The 15,820-nt window shown below is 35.1% G+C and overlaps 2 protein-coding genes across 3 annotated transcripts; one reads left to right on the plus strand and one right to left on the minus strand.

The window, feature by feature from the left end:
• The first annotated feature begins 5,797 nt into the window (after window positions 1–5,797).
• On the plus strand, window positions 5,798–7,825 carry LOC109149275 (3-ketoacyl-CoA synthase 4). The gene has a single exon (XM_019296955.1). It carries the CDS (start codon window positions 5,993–5,995, stop codon window positions 7,532–7,534), a length of 1,542 nt encoding a protein of 513 aa, XP_019152500.1. The 5' UTR covers window positions 5,798–5,992; the 3' UTR covers window positions 7,535–7,825.
• Window positions 7,826–9,366: 1,541 nt separating this feature from the next.
• LOC109149276 (sugar transporter ERD6-like 6) lies at window positions 9,367–14,810 on the minus strand. 2 transcript variants are annotated; one of them, XM_019296956.1, is made up of 18 exons: window positions 14,316–14,807; window positions 13,911–13,973; window positions 13,259–13,348; window positions 13,085–13,144; window positions 12,919–12,984; window positions 12,550–12,615; window positions 12,364–12,439; window positions 12,034–12,098; window positions 11,857–11,949; window positions 11,492–11,575; window positions 11,319–11,403; window positions 11,043–11,089; window positions 10,890–10,952; window positions 10,749–10,808; window positions 10,559–10,624; window positions 10,327–10,386; window positions 10,131–10,245; window positions 9,367–9,745 (listed from the first exon to the last, which is right to left on the minus strand). In XM_019296956.1, the coding sequence occupies exons 1-18, from the start codon at window positions 14,508–14,510 to the stop codon at window positions 9,633–9,635; spliced, it is 1,467 nt and encodes a 488-aa protein (XP_019152501.1). In that variant the 5' UTR covers window positions 14,511–14,807; the 3' UTR covers window positions 9,367–9,632. The 2 variants fall into 2 exon arrangements, with proteins under 2 accessions (XP_019152501.1, XP_019152502.1); XM_019296957.1 differs by lacking the exon at window positions 13,911–13,973 and having other exon boundaries at window positions 14,316–14,810.
• Between the last annotated feature and the right edge of the window lie 1,010 nt (window positions 14,811–15,820).

Consider the following 15,820-nt stretch of genomic DNA (forward strand, 5'->3'; position numbering starts at 1 on the left):
ACATTTTAATCATTTTTTAATTTGTGTAATAAATTAATTAAAACAAATATGTTGAATTACAACTTACTCCGTATTTAAGAATAAATTTGATATGAAATTGTGATATTTTCTTATTATATTTTAACTAAAAATATTATATATCGCATAAAACGTACTCCTTATTATGTTAAGACTATATTATTATTTATATCAAAATGTGATTATTTATAAAAATTACGATTCAAATATCACACAATATTCTGTAATATACAAAAATTTTAACTTTAAATATATATTTTGTTCAATCCGTTATTATACCCTTTTGGCAGATTGTAATAAAATAATTGTAAGTATTTTTTTTCACAAAATTTATTGCATTCGTTATGAAGAAATTAAATGTGCCTTTTTATTTTTTATACATTAGTTTTAATTAGTCCTCAACTTCCACTTTTGTGTGCACTCATTCTGTCATCGGAGCAAAACTTCCACGTAAATAGGATCGTTTCGAGATTCGGCTAATTTTTTCGATTTTGGTATTTCGGCATTTAAAAAAATGACACAATTTGATTTAACATTATAATTCGATTCGATTTAATAATCCCAATTTTCATTTTCTAATTTTCCAAACAATACATATTCAAACCAAAGTCTATACATTATATAACAAAATAGCAATCGATCCGAAGTTCAAACACACTACTCAGTACTAATTATCAAACATCAATTAATTTTTTTGCCTAACCGACTATTTAGTTGGCCCACTTTGAATGTTTTTATTGACAATATGAAGAATCATCCATCTATATAGCTAATAGTTGAAGAACAAGTATCGTCAAATACTTTATAATTAATTTTTATATACAATCTGTCAGTACATGTCTGACTCGTCCAGACCTTAGCGTCTAAAGCAGAACAACCTTTAACGTTACGAACATCCTCTTTAATTATTTGACAAGCTAACCTAACACGATCCCAAAAAACAATTTGGGACAAAATGCCATAAAAAGCCAACACTTGATGAAATCTAATTAATTATGTGAAGTTGTAAACCCACCAGAAGAGGAGGCGAAGGATAAGGGATTACTGGTCAGGATGGTTCCGTTGAGAAGGAGCCTTCAAATGAAGCTTCCAGTGATGTGAAAGATTGATGGCGACAATGATACCAGATATTAATATATACAAATATTTTACTCGTAAATAAATAAAATTCAACTAAATGACAATATATCATAGTCATTTTACTTGTCACTTTTTAAGAAACAGTTTAAATGAAACTTTCACACGTAATAATGTATCTTCACGTTAAGTAAAAAAGTTCAAAAAAAAATAATTATAGTACATAAAGTAGAAGAGAATTCTTAAGTAAGAGATCATTAATCAGGAAGGTTCGTTCTGCCTAGCTAGGAGGAGCATATCCTTCAAATGAAGCTTCAAGTGATGTAAAAGATGGATGGCAACAATAAAAATAATAGAATATCTTATTAGTCCAAACACGCATTTTCACACCAAAAAAAAAAAAAATTGTTTAAGTGAATAGAGAAATTTACCTTCATTATTTGAGAGTGTCTATTGAGCAAATTTCAAGTGTGATTATAATTGACAAAATATTACTTCGTACAACAAAGTAAATTAGCTTAGGTTATTTATAGTTGATCAGTTCAAATCAAGAAGACTAATGGTGTGTTTAGTTCGCACATGGGAATCGGAATCGGAATGGGTATCAAATACTTGATAATGATAATAGGTTTTGATGAAAGTATTTCGCATGTTTGGTAGTATGGTGAAATGAGAATGATTAGGCTGAGGAAGAATAATGAAATGAAACCGTTATTTTATTAGAGAATGAGTTTTTCAATTAAGGGGTAATCAAAACCCATATTAGTGTTATAAAAACCGGTCAACCAAACAATAACTTTGATACCCATTCCAGATAGCTAAATTTGTCAACCAAACACACTCTAATAGGTTACTCTTACTGAGAGTGAAACTTATAATATTTGTAGTTATCAAGTCAACAACTTCTAATTTTGTTGGAGTTGTCTCATAATAAATAAAATCTTTGTACAAACTGAACTGAAGGGTGGCATATCACAATTCACAATCATCTCACTTGTGTGATCCAATAATTCGAAGGAACTTTCACATGAAATGAGATGTTTTCAGCCCATGCAAGCAAGAAATTAAGTTGAAAAATGAAGAGAGAGAGAGAGAGAGACATACGTACGTACTAACGTACGCAGTACAAAGGCAGTAAACCTCAAAAAGTAGAAAAATTATGAAGACGTACGTACGGGGAGGTAGAGACAGTTCCCAGATGAAATGATCCATGGCAGGCCACCTGCACCGTACTGCCTGCCGAAAGCTTCAAATTTAATGGCCTACAAGTATGGGAAAAGCTTCTGTACGTTTAGCTTTTACTACACATTGCACGGCCTCGCTTGCTTACACGATTTACTCGTTAGAGAAAAAAAAAAAAAAAAAAAGTTACTTATACTCCATGTACTCCCAAATCTTACTTCTTTATTTTTACTATTTGATGTGACGGATTTTGATAAGTTATTTTTTTTTTGTGGGTCTTAATACAAGTGTGAGATTTTGTGTATGAGAGTAAAAGTTGAAGTACACATAATTTTATTTTATTTTTTTAATTTGACCTTGTTTGCTGAACCATTGAGTATAATAATTACGGTTCAAAACTCGGTAATAACAGTGTGAGGATTATGTTAAAAGTAAACAAAAATTTTTTATCAACATTTGACCATATATACTGAATCACTGAGTTACCATAATTTATATTCTTATAAATAATTTATTGGACTGGGAGTGTGAGAGCTTTGCAGTTGAGAATTTAACTTTTTTGGACAAGTGTATAACGACCAAATGTCATAATCTTATCTTATGCAAGAAAATTATAATTTAATATACACGTTAACATCATTACCAGAAACATCTTACTTACTGCATATTAACAGCATTTAATAATTAAATCTGGCGCATGGTATATTACCCGCAATTACGTTAGTTTCTCCTTTGAGGATTTGTTTACCAGTTAAAACCTTCTCGGAATTAGACCGGCAAATTCAATTCAAAAACGCCGCCTTAGCCGCCGCCGATACCACCGAATTCTTCGGCATCGCGGTCGCGGTCAACCGCCCGACACCTTGTACACGCGGCAGTTGTATTCGCGCATCGCGAAGCTTCTATGGATGTAAACCCATCTCTCTCGCATCGGTATTCCGAATTTCCTCACTTCTACGTTTTTGGTGTTCCGTTTCCAGCACGGGAGTTAGAGATTCTCACGGATAACGAAAACGTACGGGATTTTTCATTTTCCATGATTAGTATTAACTCACGGGATAAGTTAACTTATGGTAATTAAACAAATGAGCCTATGGAAGGTGATGCGATCGAGTATCAGTGAATGTGATGTTAACTCTTTGTGTTTTAACAGGTTGAAAAAGTATGTATGAACATATACTACAATTTAATAGAGTCAATAGCTTTCAAAATAAAAATAAAAAAGTAAATCATGGGTTTGAGTTTCCGGACAGTATTAACTTTTTGTACTTTAAATGTACTATCAATTTATCATCAAAAAAATATATTTATGGATTCTCAAAAATTTACTCACAACTAATTGATAAATATCATGACCCCCTATTAAATTCAGTATTCAAAGCATGTCAAATTTTAAGTAGTAAAAATGAAAGTAGGAATTGAAAATACATATATAATTACTCCGTACTATTTATTACGGAGTACTATTTATCAAATAATAATCTACCGTTAAACCCAAATATGTGTTTTAATTTATGCATGTGATAAGAAAAATCTATTACCACTATGTTCACTAGGTAAACTTACTCCTACATAATAGTTAGCAAATTATATATAAAATAATTCACACTAGAAAAACTAACGCGATAAATTTGATTAATAAAATATTAATAAAAATTCAAATCATAACACGTCATAATTTTAGATTTTTTGATACTTCACTGGGCCAAAGCGGAGAGACACTTTTATATCTTTATTATATTCCCTAAAACTTTTATCATATTTTTTAATGAATGGTGGTAATTGATGAGACAAAAGTATCACTATGCCATTTTGGAAAACATTTTCACGTGTGACGGGTTGCTTTAACTTTTCACCATTTTTCTCATAATTAATTATTATAATATTATTTAAAAAATATTAAATAAGCCTTTAAATTTAAAAATAATGCAATTGTGTCCTATAATTTAAAAAGTCACATTAAAATATTTTAAAGCGGTAAAAGGTGCAATTGAGTCCAAATTATATTGACATTTGATAAACATGTGTATTTATGTGAATTTAAGTGGACAATTTTTTTTTTTAAGACAAGAACCAAGCGTACAAATAATTATTAATTTTTATTCAAAATAAAGTTTAAAGCAGTCACTGAATTATGCACAAAAATGCAATTTGATTATTCATTAAAAAAACGATCGACTCCCTCAATAAGGCTATTTTGTGCAATTAGATTCAAAGTGATGAGTAATTCATCATGTAAAGTGTTGATGTGATAGTTACAACAAATTTAAAAAGAATTAATTTCACTTTTGGTCCCACGACTTTTGAGTTCTTATCACTTTTGGTGCACAACTTTAAATTTTTTCACTTTTGGTGTCTAATTTTGTTATTTTTATCAGTTTTGGTCCTTCCAACCAAATTGATGGTAAAATATTTCCGGATTTTATATTTTAGGGACAAAATCGTCATCCAATTTAAAGATCTTCAATATTTAAACAAAAGAAAAATCATATTAAAAGGAAAAAAAGAGTTTGGCAATTGTCGAAACTATAAATTCCATAGATCTGTCTGGTTTCTGCCCGTCTTCCCCATTATTCTCATTGATCAAACACCTATAGATATGATTTTAAGTGATTTTGTTTAGATATTGAAGATGCTTCCTTAGGATGACAATTTTACCCCTAAAAATATAAAATTCAACAACATTTCGCTGTCAATTTGGCCGAAAGGACCAAAACTGATAAAAATAACAAAGTTATGCACCAAAATTAAAAAATTTTAAAGTTGTGCACCAAAAGTGATAGAACATCAAAAGTCGTGGGACCAAAAGTGAAATTAATTCATTTAAAAATTATTTTTTAAAAAAATAAAATTAAAATTTTAAATTTTAAATCACCATGTTACCTCTTTATCTGAACTACCGATCGCTTTGGATCTATCTGAACTACCGATCGCTTTGGATCTAGTTTCACAAATTTAGCTTTTTGAGGGAGTTAATTATATTCTAAGTTAAATTACTTAATTGCAACCAAGTTGTTTGTACGTAGCTCAATGTCATCTTTGTATCTCTCCCAAATAGGAGGTTACAATGGGGCGGGATTCTTTTTGTGATTATGATAGAGTCAGTTGTACTCAAAAAATATATATATACTATAATGTGGCTCATAGGTTCGAATCCCCGTAAGGACAGTGACTTTTTGTACTTAAATCAATAGGTTGAGAAAGTATATATGGACATTTACTCAATTTATCGCATTATGAGTTGATGAATAGGTTTATAGGGTCCATGATATAGTAATATTGCATGCGGGATGCTTAAAAAACATGGCGTAACTGTGAACCGTCTTGTTTTTAAAGTATAAATAAATGTGGCTTGTGCTTCATTAGGTTAAAGAAAGTATGTACAACGTAATAGTACTAAAAAAAAAAAAAAAAAAGATAAATATATACTCCGTATTAATAGCAGTATCAGCTATAATAAAGGCGAGTGTAACTAAGAATTATAAATATTCCATAAGTTTGAAATTGGGGGCCTCTCGTTCAATTGTTCTCTTATCTTTCACGCCATAAAATATGCACGGGGTATATATATATATACGGTTTGTGTATGTATATATCCAGCTCACTTGCATATATAGTGCTTTGCATAATTGTCTGCGGCGGCATCATTCTTCTCCCTAAGAACGCTCCTCCGCATTTGAACGACTAATCCAAGGCTCGAGGTCCACAAACCGCCATGGACGGCGGCGCGGAAGTCAACAGCGGCCGGGGAGCGGCGACGGTGGGAGTGCAGATCCGGCAGAGCCGCAGGTTGCCGGATTTCCTCCAGAGCGTCAACTTGAAGTACGTGAAACTAGGTTACCATTACTTGATTTCTCATTTGTTAACTCTGTGTCTGATTCCTGTAATGGCCGTGATTATAATCGAGGCTTCTCAAATGAATCCCGATGATATTCGCCAGCTGTGGCTTCATTTGCAGTACAATCTCGTTTCTGTGATTATTTGCTCCGCCGTTCTCGTCTTTGGATCCACCGTTTATATCATGACCCGGCCGCGCCCGGTTTATTTGGTTGATTACGCCTGTTACCGCCCTCCCGATACCCTCAAGGCTCCGTATCAGCGGTTTATGGATCACTCCAGGCGCACCGGGGACTTCGATGAGTCCAGCCTCGAGTTTCAGCGTAAGATCTTAGAGCGGTCTGGCCTCGGGGACGAGACTTATGTCCCGGAGGCTATGCACTATCTCCCCCCGCGGCCGTCTATGCAGGCCGCCAGGGAAGAGGCAGAGCAGGTCATGTTTGGTGCATTGGATAATTTGTTTGCTAATACGTCTTTGAAGCCCAAAGATATAGGCATTCTTATTGTGAATTGTAGTCTGTTCAATCCAACTCCATCACTTTCAGCAATGATTGTGAATAAGTACAAGTTAAGAGGTAATATTAGGAGCTTTAACTTGGGGGGTATGGGCTGTAGTGCGGGTGTGATTGCAGTTGACCTCGCCAAGGATTTGTTGCAAGTGCACAGGAACACCAATGCTGTTGTTGTTAGTACAGAGAACATTACTCAGAATTGGTATTTTGGGAATAAGAAGTCTATGCTGATACCGAATTGTTTGTTTAGAGTTGGGGGGTCTGCTGTTCTGCTCTCTAACAAGTCAGTAGATAGGAGAAGAGCAAAGTATAAGCTTGTTCATGTAGTGAGGACCCATCGCGGGGCTGATGATAAGGCTTTCCGTTGTGTTTACCAGGAGCAGGATGAAAATGGCAAGACGGGAGTTTCTTTGTCGAAAGAGCTCATGGCAATTGCTGGTGGTGCTCTCAAGACCAATATTACTACATTGGGTCCTCTTGTGCTGCCAATTAGTGAACAACTTCTCTTCTTCTCGACATTGATAATCAAGAAGTTGTACAATAAGAACATCAAGCCATATATTCCAGATTTCAAGTTGGCCTTCGAACACTTCTGCATACATGCTGGGGGAAGGGCAGTGATTGATGAACTAGAAATGAATCTCCAACTGCTTCCAAGTCATGTAGAGGCCTCCCGGATGACACTACATCGCTTTGGTAACACTTCATCCAGCTCCATTTGGTATGAGTTGGCATACACCGAGGCCAAGGGAAGGATGCGGAGAGGACACCGAGTCTGGCAGATTGCATTTGGGAGTGGTTTCAAGTGCAACAGTGCGGTTTGGCAGGCACTTCGTAATGTGAAACCATCCCCTAATAGCCCGTGGGAGGATTGTATTGACAGGTATCCAGTAAAAATAGTGTCATAGCACAACAGCTCACGGTGGTAACTCCATGTAGGGTGTGTATTGCTGATCAGTAGTTTGTTGCCCAAGCCCTTTTTTATGTAGCGTTTGTACTACTTGTTGGTTCTTTCTTTTTTCTTTTTTTCCACCTTTTCGGGTTCTGTGTTGGAAGTTATACTTTGGTTCAATCATCTTTTTCTCTGGATACTCTAATGTTGTAATGCACTATTACAGTCTGTTCCTTCTGCAGGCTATTAAACACTACAAATGTACTATTGGTTGCATTTAAAAGAAAAATTCATTGTTCTATTACAATAACATGTTCCAGAAGTTGCAATGGATGGATTTAACATAGGGAATAAGTATCATATAATTGCTTAGCTGGTGCCAGATGTGCTTTTCTCTTAGTTTGTGTTCATCTAAATATTATATTTCAAGAACTGAAGAATGCTATCTGCAAAAAGATTTGTGAATGAGAAGAAAACATCTCTGCATCATCCATGAAGAGAATCAGAGATCAGTGGCTGGTTGTTTGGTTTGTGTCTGACACCATATATGAGTTGTTTACAATTAGGTGATTCTTGAAATTGTCTGCCATGCTATCATTGTGTTTGTTTCTCATTTGATGACACTTGTGCCATTTTTACTTTTTTTTTGATGGTCCTCATTCCCAATCTTGACTGCAATTTTCCTGTTTACTTTTCTATGGTGGCAAGATTGTGAAATATTTTTGCCAGGGGTGATGGCATACAATGTTCGATATCTCCTATCACTAGAAGACTAATTTAGATTCAACTCGAGTCTGATTCTTAGGCAAAGAAGAAAAACGGGTTGACTTCTATGGTCTATAGTTGAATTTAGGAAGCTTCTCATTCACATCATGTATCACCTGTTTACTTTTCTGTGGTGGTAAGATTGTAAAATATTTTGTCAGAACATATGGCATCTGTATTTTCTATCACTATTAAATATTTTAGATTCTGCTTAGAGTCAAATTTTACACAAAAGAAAAATCTAACCGGCTTAGGAAATTTCTCATTAACATGTCAAAGAAGGTGACTACTGCATGACAATGTATTGCTATGGTTGGGAGAAGAACAAGGAAAATAATAATAATAATAATAATAAAAATAAAAAAGAAGCTTCCGATGCTTGGTCAGACTGTTAGGGATTTCAGATTTGGTAGTGTACATAGAAACCTGTTGGCAGGTGTTGTGGTGTCAAAGAATTGAAAGAATTCAGTATTCATGTGCTGCATAGCCGCCTCATGGGTGTACAGGTCAAAAATTCCTCCTTTTTTTTAAAAAAAAAAAAAAATAATAATAATAATAAAATTTATCACCTTTTTTTTTTTTCTTTTTTTTCGATGTCCTTATTTATTTAGTATTGCTGTTAACGTCAAAATTACAGGGCCAAGTTAACAATAACTCAATAAGAGACGATAGACATCTCATTAAGCATATTTTATCATATTTTATTTTATACCTCTCTCTCAATTATAAGAACGACGTCATTTCGATCACTTCGATCACTGTTATATTTAACAAAAATTCTTTATTACTATAGTAGATTTAAAATAAAACTAGATAATATATAATATATCTCATATATTGAGTATATATATTATTAAATGAAATTGTAATTAAATTGAAAATATATTTTAATTGTGCTAAAATAAAACTACAATATGTATAAAATGAAACTGAATAACATGTCTCTAAATTATTAAATTCCAAGTAATAAATATTAGGACGGTTCATCACAAATGACCTAAACAGTACACTATTTATTTATTTATAAATGAATTCACAAAGCAGTATAAACAAGCTTCTGGCCTTGAAGATAAAGTACCGATCTCTTGACGACTACTGGAGAATAAACTTTTAATAACACAAGAATAAAGCCCAAGGAACTCGATGCCGCATGTCTCTATAGCATCTATACATACATGTGAAGAATATTACCCAAAAATGGAACATAATAAAGGTAAAAATCAATCAATCTAGTACAACATCCAACATCTGTAGCTATGCAATATTGATGCCCTTGTTCAAAATGGGACACAGAGACTGAACCAATACAACGACGATATGATAAACAACAACAAGAATCGGGGAACTACCTATCTAAACGAGAACTGTATTTCCTCGAGAGTTTTGCCTTTCGTCTCTGGCACCCAAATGGACACGAACGCTACTGTGAACGCGCTCATAGCCATGTACGCGATGAATGTCCCTGTCGAACGACCAAGGAGTATACAATTAGGTCGTGTATAGATGGTGAAAAATGGCGGTAGTGTGTGTGCTCGTTATGGTGTATAAGCCAGTTGTTGAGCATATAACCATTAATGTGCAATCCAACTATCAGCTTAGGCTTTTAGTTGAGATAGAACACATGCTTCAATTTGGTATCAGAGTCATGCTAAAGGTCGTCCACGTGTGGCTTGGAGCCCAAAAGTAATCGGTCCGCACACGTGAGCATATAACCATTAATGTGCAATCCAACTATCAGCTTAGGCTTTTAGTTAAGATAGAGCACATGCTTCAATTTGTGTGCTCGTTATGCAGGTGGGTGGGTGCCTATGCATGAGAATCGAGAGAGAGAAAGAGAGAGAGAGAACCTCCGCTACTCCAATCCAACAACAGAGGTGCAGTCGCTGTAATGACCCAACTGCAGAACCAATTGGCCAATGTAGCCACGCTTCCAGCAAGGCCTTTGATTTTAATCGGGAGAATCTACAATACCAGATCGAGAACATTAGTCAAAAAAGTCCACGTCCCGAGTTTCAGCAATGGTATTGCATCATATGCCATTACCTCGGACATGATAAGCCATGGTATGGGTCCCATTCCAAGCGAAAAGCAAACAATCATGCACTGATAGAAAAATGGTTACAAAGAATTTTATCAGCAAGAGTCAAACTCATTGTGTACTATAACCCCGTCAAAAACAGAAGTCAAAATTGAAGCATGTGCTCCATCTCAACTAAAAGCCTAAGTTGATAGGATTGCACATTAATGGTTATATGCTCAACAGTCAAGAACATACCATAACGCCAACAACAGATAATATTCCCAAAATGGCATAGACGGAAGAGTCTTCTGATACAAAACCCTAGCATTGATCAAGTGCGAAGTATAGGGTCAAACTGGGGAGTTATAATAAAAACAAAACTAATGAAATAGTTAAGCCTATATTTAGATTTGCAGAAACATCCAAAAGTTAAGTTACGAGTTACCTTTAGAAAGAAGGAAACAGAAATGAGTAGCAGACTAACAGCCATTCCGGTGGACGAGACCTGCAACGAAGATCGGTCTTTTACACTCAATAGATGTTAGAAAGTAGAAACCAAGCAACCGATCATTTTACTATAACTTACAATAAGTAAAATCCTACGCCCCGTTTTGTCCACAAGCCATGTAGCAATTGCAGTTGCAATAACCTAAACAGTACGAATAAGTATATTTCAATTGTTAGGCTTTCAGGCAATAACTAAATTATAATTTATTGAAAAAAAAATCTCAAACTCGACCTGGATAGCACCAACACCACACGTTGCAGCATTGCTCGAAGAAATTCCTGTTCATTCCACGCAAACACGAAGAAAAAAGCTTACAGTTAAAGGAGTAATGACTAATCTAGAGTTTCGAAAGTTCATGTTATTTATTCTCTCTCTCGCTCTTTCTTTTTTCTTTTTTAATTCCGTTCTTTAATTATTTCTTCAAAGAAATGATTTTAGAACTGGTAAAAATGAAAGATACTTGCGCATAAAAAAAACCCGTCTTCTAAGTGAAGTCTATCGACGTACCAGCTGATTGAAAAATATTGCTAGAATAGAATATAACGCCATTGGTTCCACTTAGCTGCTGCAGACAGAGTAGTCCAATCCCGATCTGCAGATGAAAGACGTTTAAATGGCTTCAAAAAAACATAACTGCACATATCCATTTGTATTTGGCAACAACGCAAAAACTAATATACCATCAGAGGCAACCAATATCTTCTCTGTTTAAGATCTGCAAAACGTACAGCTGTTCTTCTGCTTGTCGACGATGCAAGAGACCTCTGTGTAAAAAAAAGTATAGTAATAAAGCCTAAACTGATAACATATTATATGCTCAACACGCCCCCTCACGTTTGCGGGATGAGCTCCAAGCAACACGGGTGACGCAAAGATTCGAACCCATGACTTTTTGCATGGGATTGGTTCTGATACCAAATTGAAGCATGTGCTCCATCTCAACTAAAAGTCTAAGCTGATAGTTGGATTGCACATTTATGTTTATATATATTATATACTCAACAATAGTAAAGGTTAAATGGTTAATTTGTTCTGAGCAGTTTACCTTAATTTCGTTCACTTCAACAGTAATGTCAGCATCAAAACCTCGAAGAACTTGCAAAGAGGTTTCAAAATCTTCTGTTAACCCCATTTTTGCCTATGGTTTACAAGGAAGCTGACATTAGAAAGCAGCAACTAAAATCCTCAAAGATTAAACAGACAAATACTTAGTGAGACTCACCAACCATCGAGGGGATTCTGGAATAAAAAACAGTCCCGGAATCAACACGAGACAAGGCAATATCCCTGTAGGAGTAGAAAACAAATAAATCACGGGCAAATCCATGTGATACTTTCTTACGAGTTCGACATTGAGTTAAGTAATAGCTTTGCTATCTCTCTCAGAGGTATCGTAAAAATAAAATTTTAATAGAACCAATTAGCTAGTCTAACTCATGGCCTTATAAACCCGTATGTTCTCTGTTATTTTATCAATGTGGGAGTCTTAACAAAATGATATGACTTAACACCTGTAGAATTAATAGCTAACCGGAGATTTCAAGAGCATTACCGATAACAGCGAGCAGTCTCCAGTTGACAAATAGTCCCAACAAATATGACAGCATAATCCCGATAGTAACAGCTAACTGCGTTAAATTAGAAAAGATAACGACAAGTGCATAACTTTATCCGTCAAAAGAGATCTGGACGTGATTGCCCTGCTATGAAGAAATTATAAACCGCTGGTTTAGCAAACCTGATTTACTGAACCGAGCCCCCCTCTCAAATTTTGAGGTGCTATTTCAGCAATGTACACTGGTACCTATAATGTATGAGAAAACAGACAAAAAAAAAAAGTAGCAATAAAATTACCAATCATTAAAATGAGTTAATCAAGAATAACCTATTAGAAGTGAATAAAGTAGGGGATATGAAAGGCCAAGGCATATGAAAAGCCAAAGGGATGGGAAGGGCCATGATTAGTAAAGTAGGGATGGGAAGGGTCTTCTACATTGTGTTTAGCATGTATATATATGGCACTGTGTGTAGTTTGTAAGGAAGTAAGAAATATATAGAGAGTTTTATTTCTTAACATAACCAATGAGAAAAAAGGGTTGTAATCTACCGTGTAAGAGATTATTCCGACACCAAAGCCTTCCAACAATCTTCCCATGTATAGGAAAGACGGATCCTGAACAAAGGTCGCAAAGATATGTATCAGTTGAAACTTTGGAGACACCGGATGAACAAACCGAAACTTTACCATTATGAATCAGAACTAAAGTGCTTACTTTGGCAAACGAGATGGCAAGCCAACCAATGATATTAGGAATAGCAGCTATCATTAGAGACTGCAATTCAACAAACAACGTTTCGCTATGCAGTTAAGCAAAAGCCAGGCAGAGTAAAATGGTCAACAAAAATATAGGAATCACCATACATTTTGACAAAACAACTGAACATACCCCTTTTCGGCCAATGTACTCCGCAATCTGACCACTAGCAATTGCCCCAACCATAGCGCCCACATTTGATAAAGAACCAAACAAAGAGAACTGACCAAAAGGATTCTAGTCAGCTATACAGCTGCAGCAAAACTGAATTGGAACTAAAAATTTAAAAATAGGGACAACCCAACCAAGTTGGTCAGGCTGTTGACTTGATAACAACAAAGTTACAAATTTGACTCCCAACCGGAGCAACCTATTGACCATCTTAGTTTCAGCCGGTCAACCTAGGTTGGTTTCCTTTGCCCGCTAGGGTCACAAGGCGTGGTTTGAACTGGTCAACTATGGTCAACCTAGGTTGGTTTCCTTTGCCCGCTAGGGTCACAAGGCGTAGTTTGAACTGGTCAACTATGGTCAACCTAGGTTGGTTTCCTTTGCCCGCTAGGGTCACAAGGCGTGGTTTGAACTGGTCAACTATGGTCAACCTAGGTTGGTTTCCTTTGCCTCTAGGGTCACAAGGCGTGGTTTGAATTGGTCAACTATGGTCAACCTAGGTTGGTTTCTTTTGCCCGCTAGGGTCACAAGGCGGGTTTACCAACCCACACTTTGATAGTAGTTCCGGTTTTCTTCGTCACTCAAAAATTTAAAAGCAAGGATGACTCTTTCAGACCTCAGATACAGTAAGCTTGAGATCTTCAGTAATTGCACCTTGTGTAGGGGATGAGTATCCAGCCTTCAAACAAGCAAACAAGCCAAGTTATCAACTATCAAAACAAAGCATACATACAAGCAAAATTGCAATCATTATAAACTCAATTTATATTTATCCCTTTTAGCATTAACCCAGATTTAGGTCTCAAGAATTACACACATTATCCTGATAACTCCATCAAAACTTCAATCTCGAAGCAAAACCCCAAATCTTTTAACAGCAAGACCTCACCTTTATAAGTTAATTTTGATTAGACTTCACTGTTCTACTATTGACTCGAGCAATCAAACAGGTATTCCAAGCAAGTCAAAGCAGAACTGAATTAGAATGATAGAAATAGATAGAGAGAAAGAAGGGTTATACGGTGAAACCAAACTGGATAGGACCCAAAGCAACGATGAGAACACAAGCCAGAACTGACACAGAACTGTCTCTGATGACCTGAGAAGAACTCATCAAACTCGATTGCCTGGAGCCCATACGGTACCAGCTCCCAGTGTGCAGAAATGGCTTCCTCAGATCCCCTCTCCCATCATCAGTCTCTTCCCGGAAACTCATTCTTGTTGCCCTTTCCCCCTTTCTGCAATTCTTGAACTCCCAGCCGAGATCGAAGAGCCAAAAAGGTCAATAGCTTTGAATTCAACCGATACCCACTTCTCAACTTCAAGATTGCTTGATGGGTCGGTGAGAGACGTAGATATAGGTGAAGATGATGAGTAGCCGAGTAGGATGATGATGGGTATCGGAGTTACGGCCTATCTGGCATGGCAGTAAACGGAGAAGTGTTCATATGTTTAACGTGCGATTTCGAGATTATATTCACGAGGAAGTAGTTATCAGTTTTCCCTTGTGGTTGGCAGCTCAGCCTTTTCAAGACTCTGGTGAATCCTATGGGCAAACCATGGCCCACATTGTAATTCCAATATGGATAAATATATTAGGACAATGATTATATTACTGAATATCTAAAAATGGATTTTTAATATTTTTTAAAATAAATCATTATTGTACAAAAATAAACATGTAACGCCAATTATCATGATGACATCTCTCAAATTTTATAACTTTTTTTTTTGAACTCAAATCCTTAACTTAGAAGAGTTAATTTTAATTATCAACTATTCTGACATTCTTATATTTAAGAGATAGGTGTTTGGTAAATAGGTGTTAACTGATTGAGTTAGTGTGTTTTACTAGTTAATAGCATTAATTGATTATAGAAAAATATTGGTATTAGTTGTTAGTTGATAGCTACATGCAAAATTAATTTCTCAAAAAACTTATCAAAAAAGTTACTTTGAACAGCTTTTTGAATTTTAAAATTTTGGAGCAATAAAATGTTACAAAAAACTAATTAATCAAGCACTCATATTGATTGTTTAACTAAGTCAAACAGCTAATAATGATCAAATAAGTCAAAATTGAATGATAAGGTAACTATGTTACCAAACATGACTTTAGTGCGATTGTAATACCATCGAATATATGTTGTCTTGAACTCATTCTATATGTATACTTTGTAAGGTTGTTTATCTTATTCTATCAAGAAATTTATGTATCTTTTTTTGTGAAATTTTAGAATATATTATTATCTCACGTAAAAACAATTGTAAAATGAAAAATGTTTAATTTCATTGAATAGAATACACAGCATGCATACAGTATGGTGCATTGGTAATATGCAACAGAACATGTGATATTTGGTTCCAAAATAAAATAATTTTAAGGTGAATCAATAATTCGTGATTCAAATAAATGAATCACTCTTTTTCCCCTTAAAACAAGAGTCAAATACACATTCAAACAATATACAAGAAAAAAAAAATTAAATCTTTTAACATTTTTTTAGTGCTACTGACTCTATTATA

The sequence above is a fragment of the Ipomoea nil genome, unplaced genomic scaffold (assembly GCF_001879475.1).
Source record: "Ipomoea nil cultivar Tokyo-kokei standard unplaced genomic scaffold, Asagao_1.1 scaffold2159, whole genome shotgun sequence".
Taxonomy (NCBI): domain Eukaryota; kingdom Viridiplantae; phylum Streptophyta; class Magnoliopsida; order Solanales; family Convolvulaceae; genus Ipomoea; species Ipomoea nil.

Excerpts from the sequence above, each read along its gene's own strand:
- LOC109149275 (XM_019296955.1), top strand. The coding sequence starts at position 5,993 with ATGGACGGCGGCGCGGAAGTCAACAGCGGCCGGGGAGCGGCGACGGTG.
- LOC109149276 (XM_019296956.1), bottom strand. The coding sequence starts at position 14,510 with ATGAGTTTCCGGGAAGAGACTGATGATGGGAGAGGGGATCTGAGGAAG. Across the intron at positions 13,145-13,258 it reads AGTACATTGGCCGAAAAGGG|TCTCTAATGATAGCTGCTAT; the intron begins GTATGTTCAGTT and ends GTTGAATTGCAG. Across the intron at positions 12,099-12,363 it reads GAGACTGCTCGCTGTTATCG|GGATATTGCCTTGTCTCGTG; the intron begins GTAATGCTCTTG and ends CTACTCCTACAG.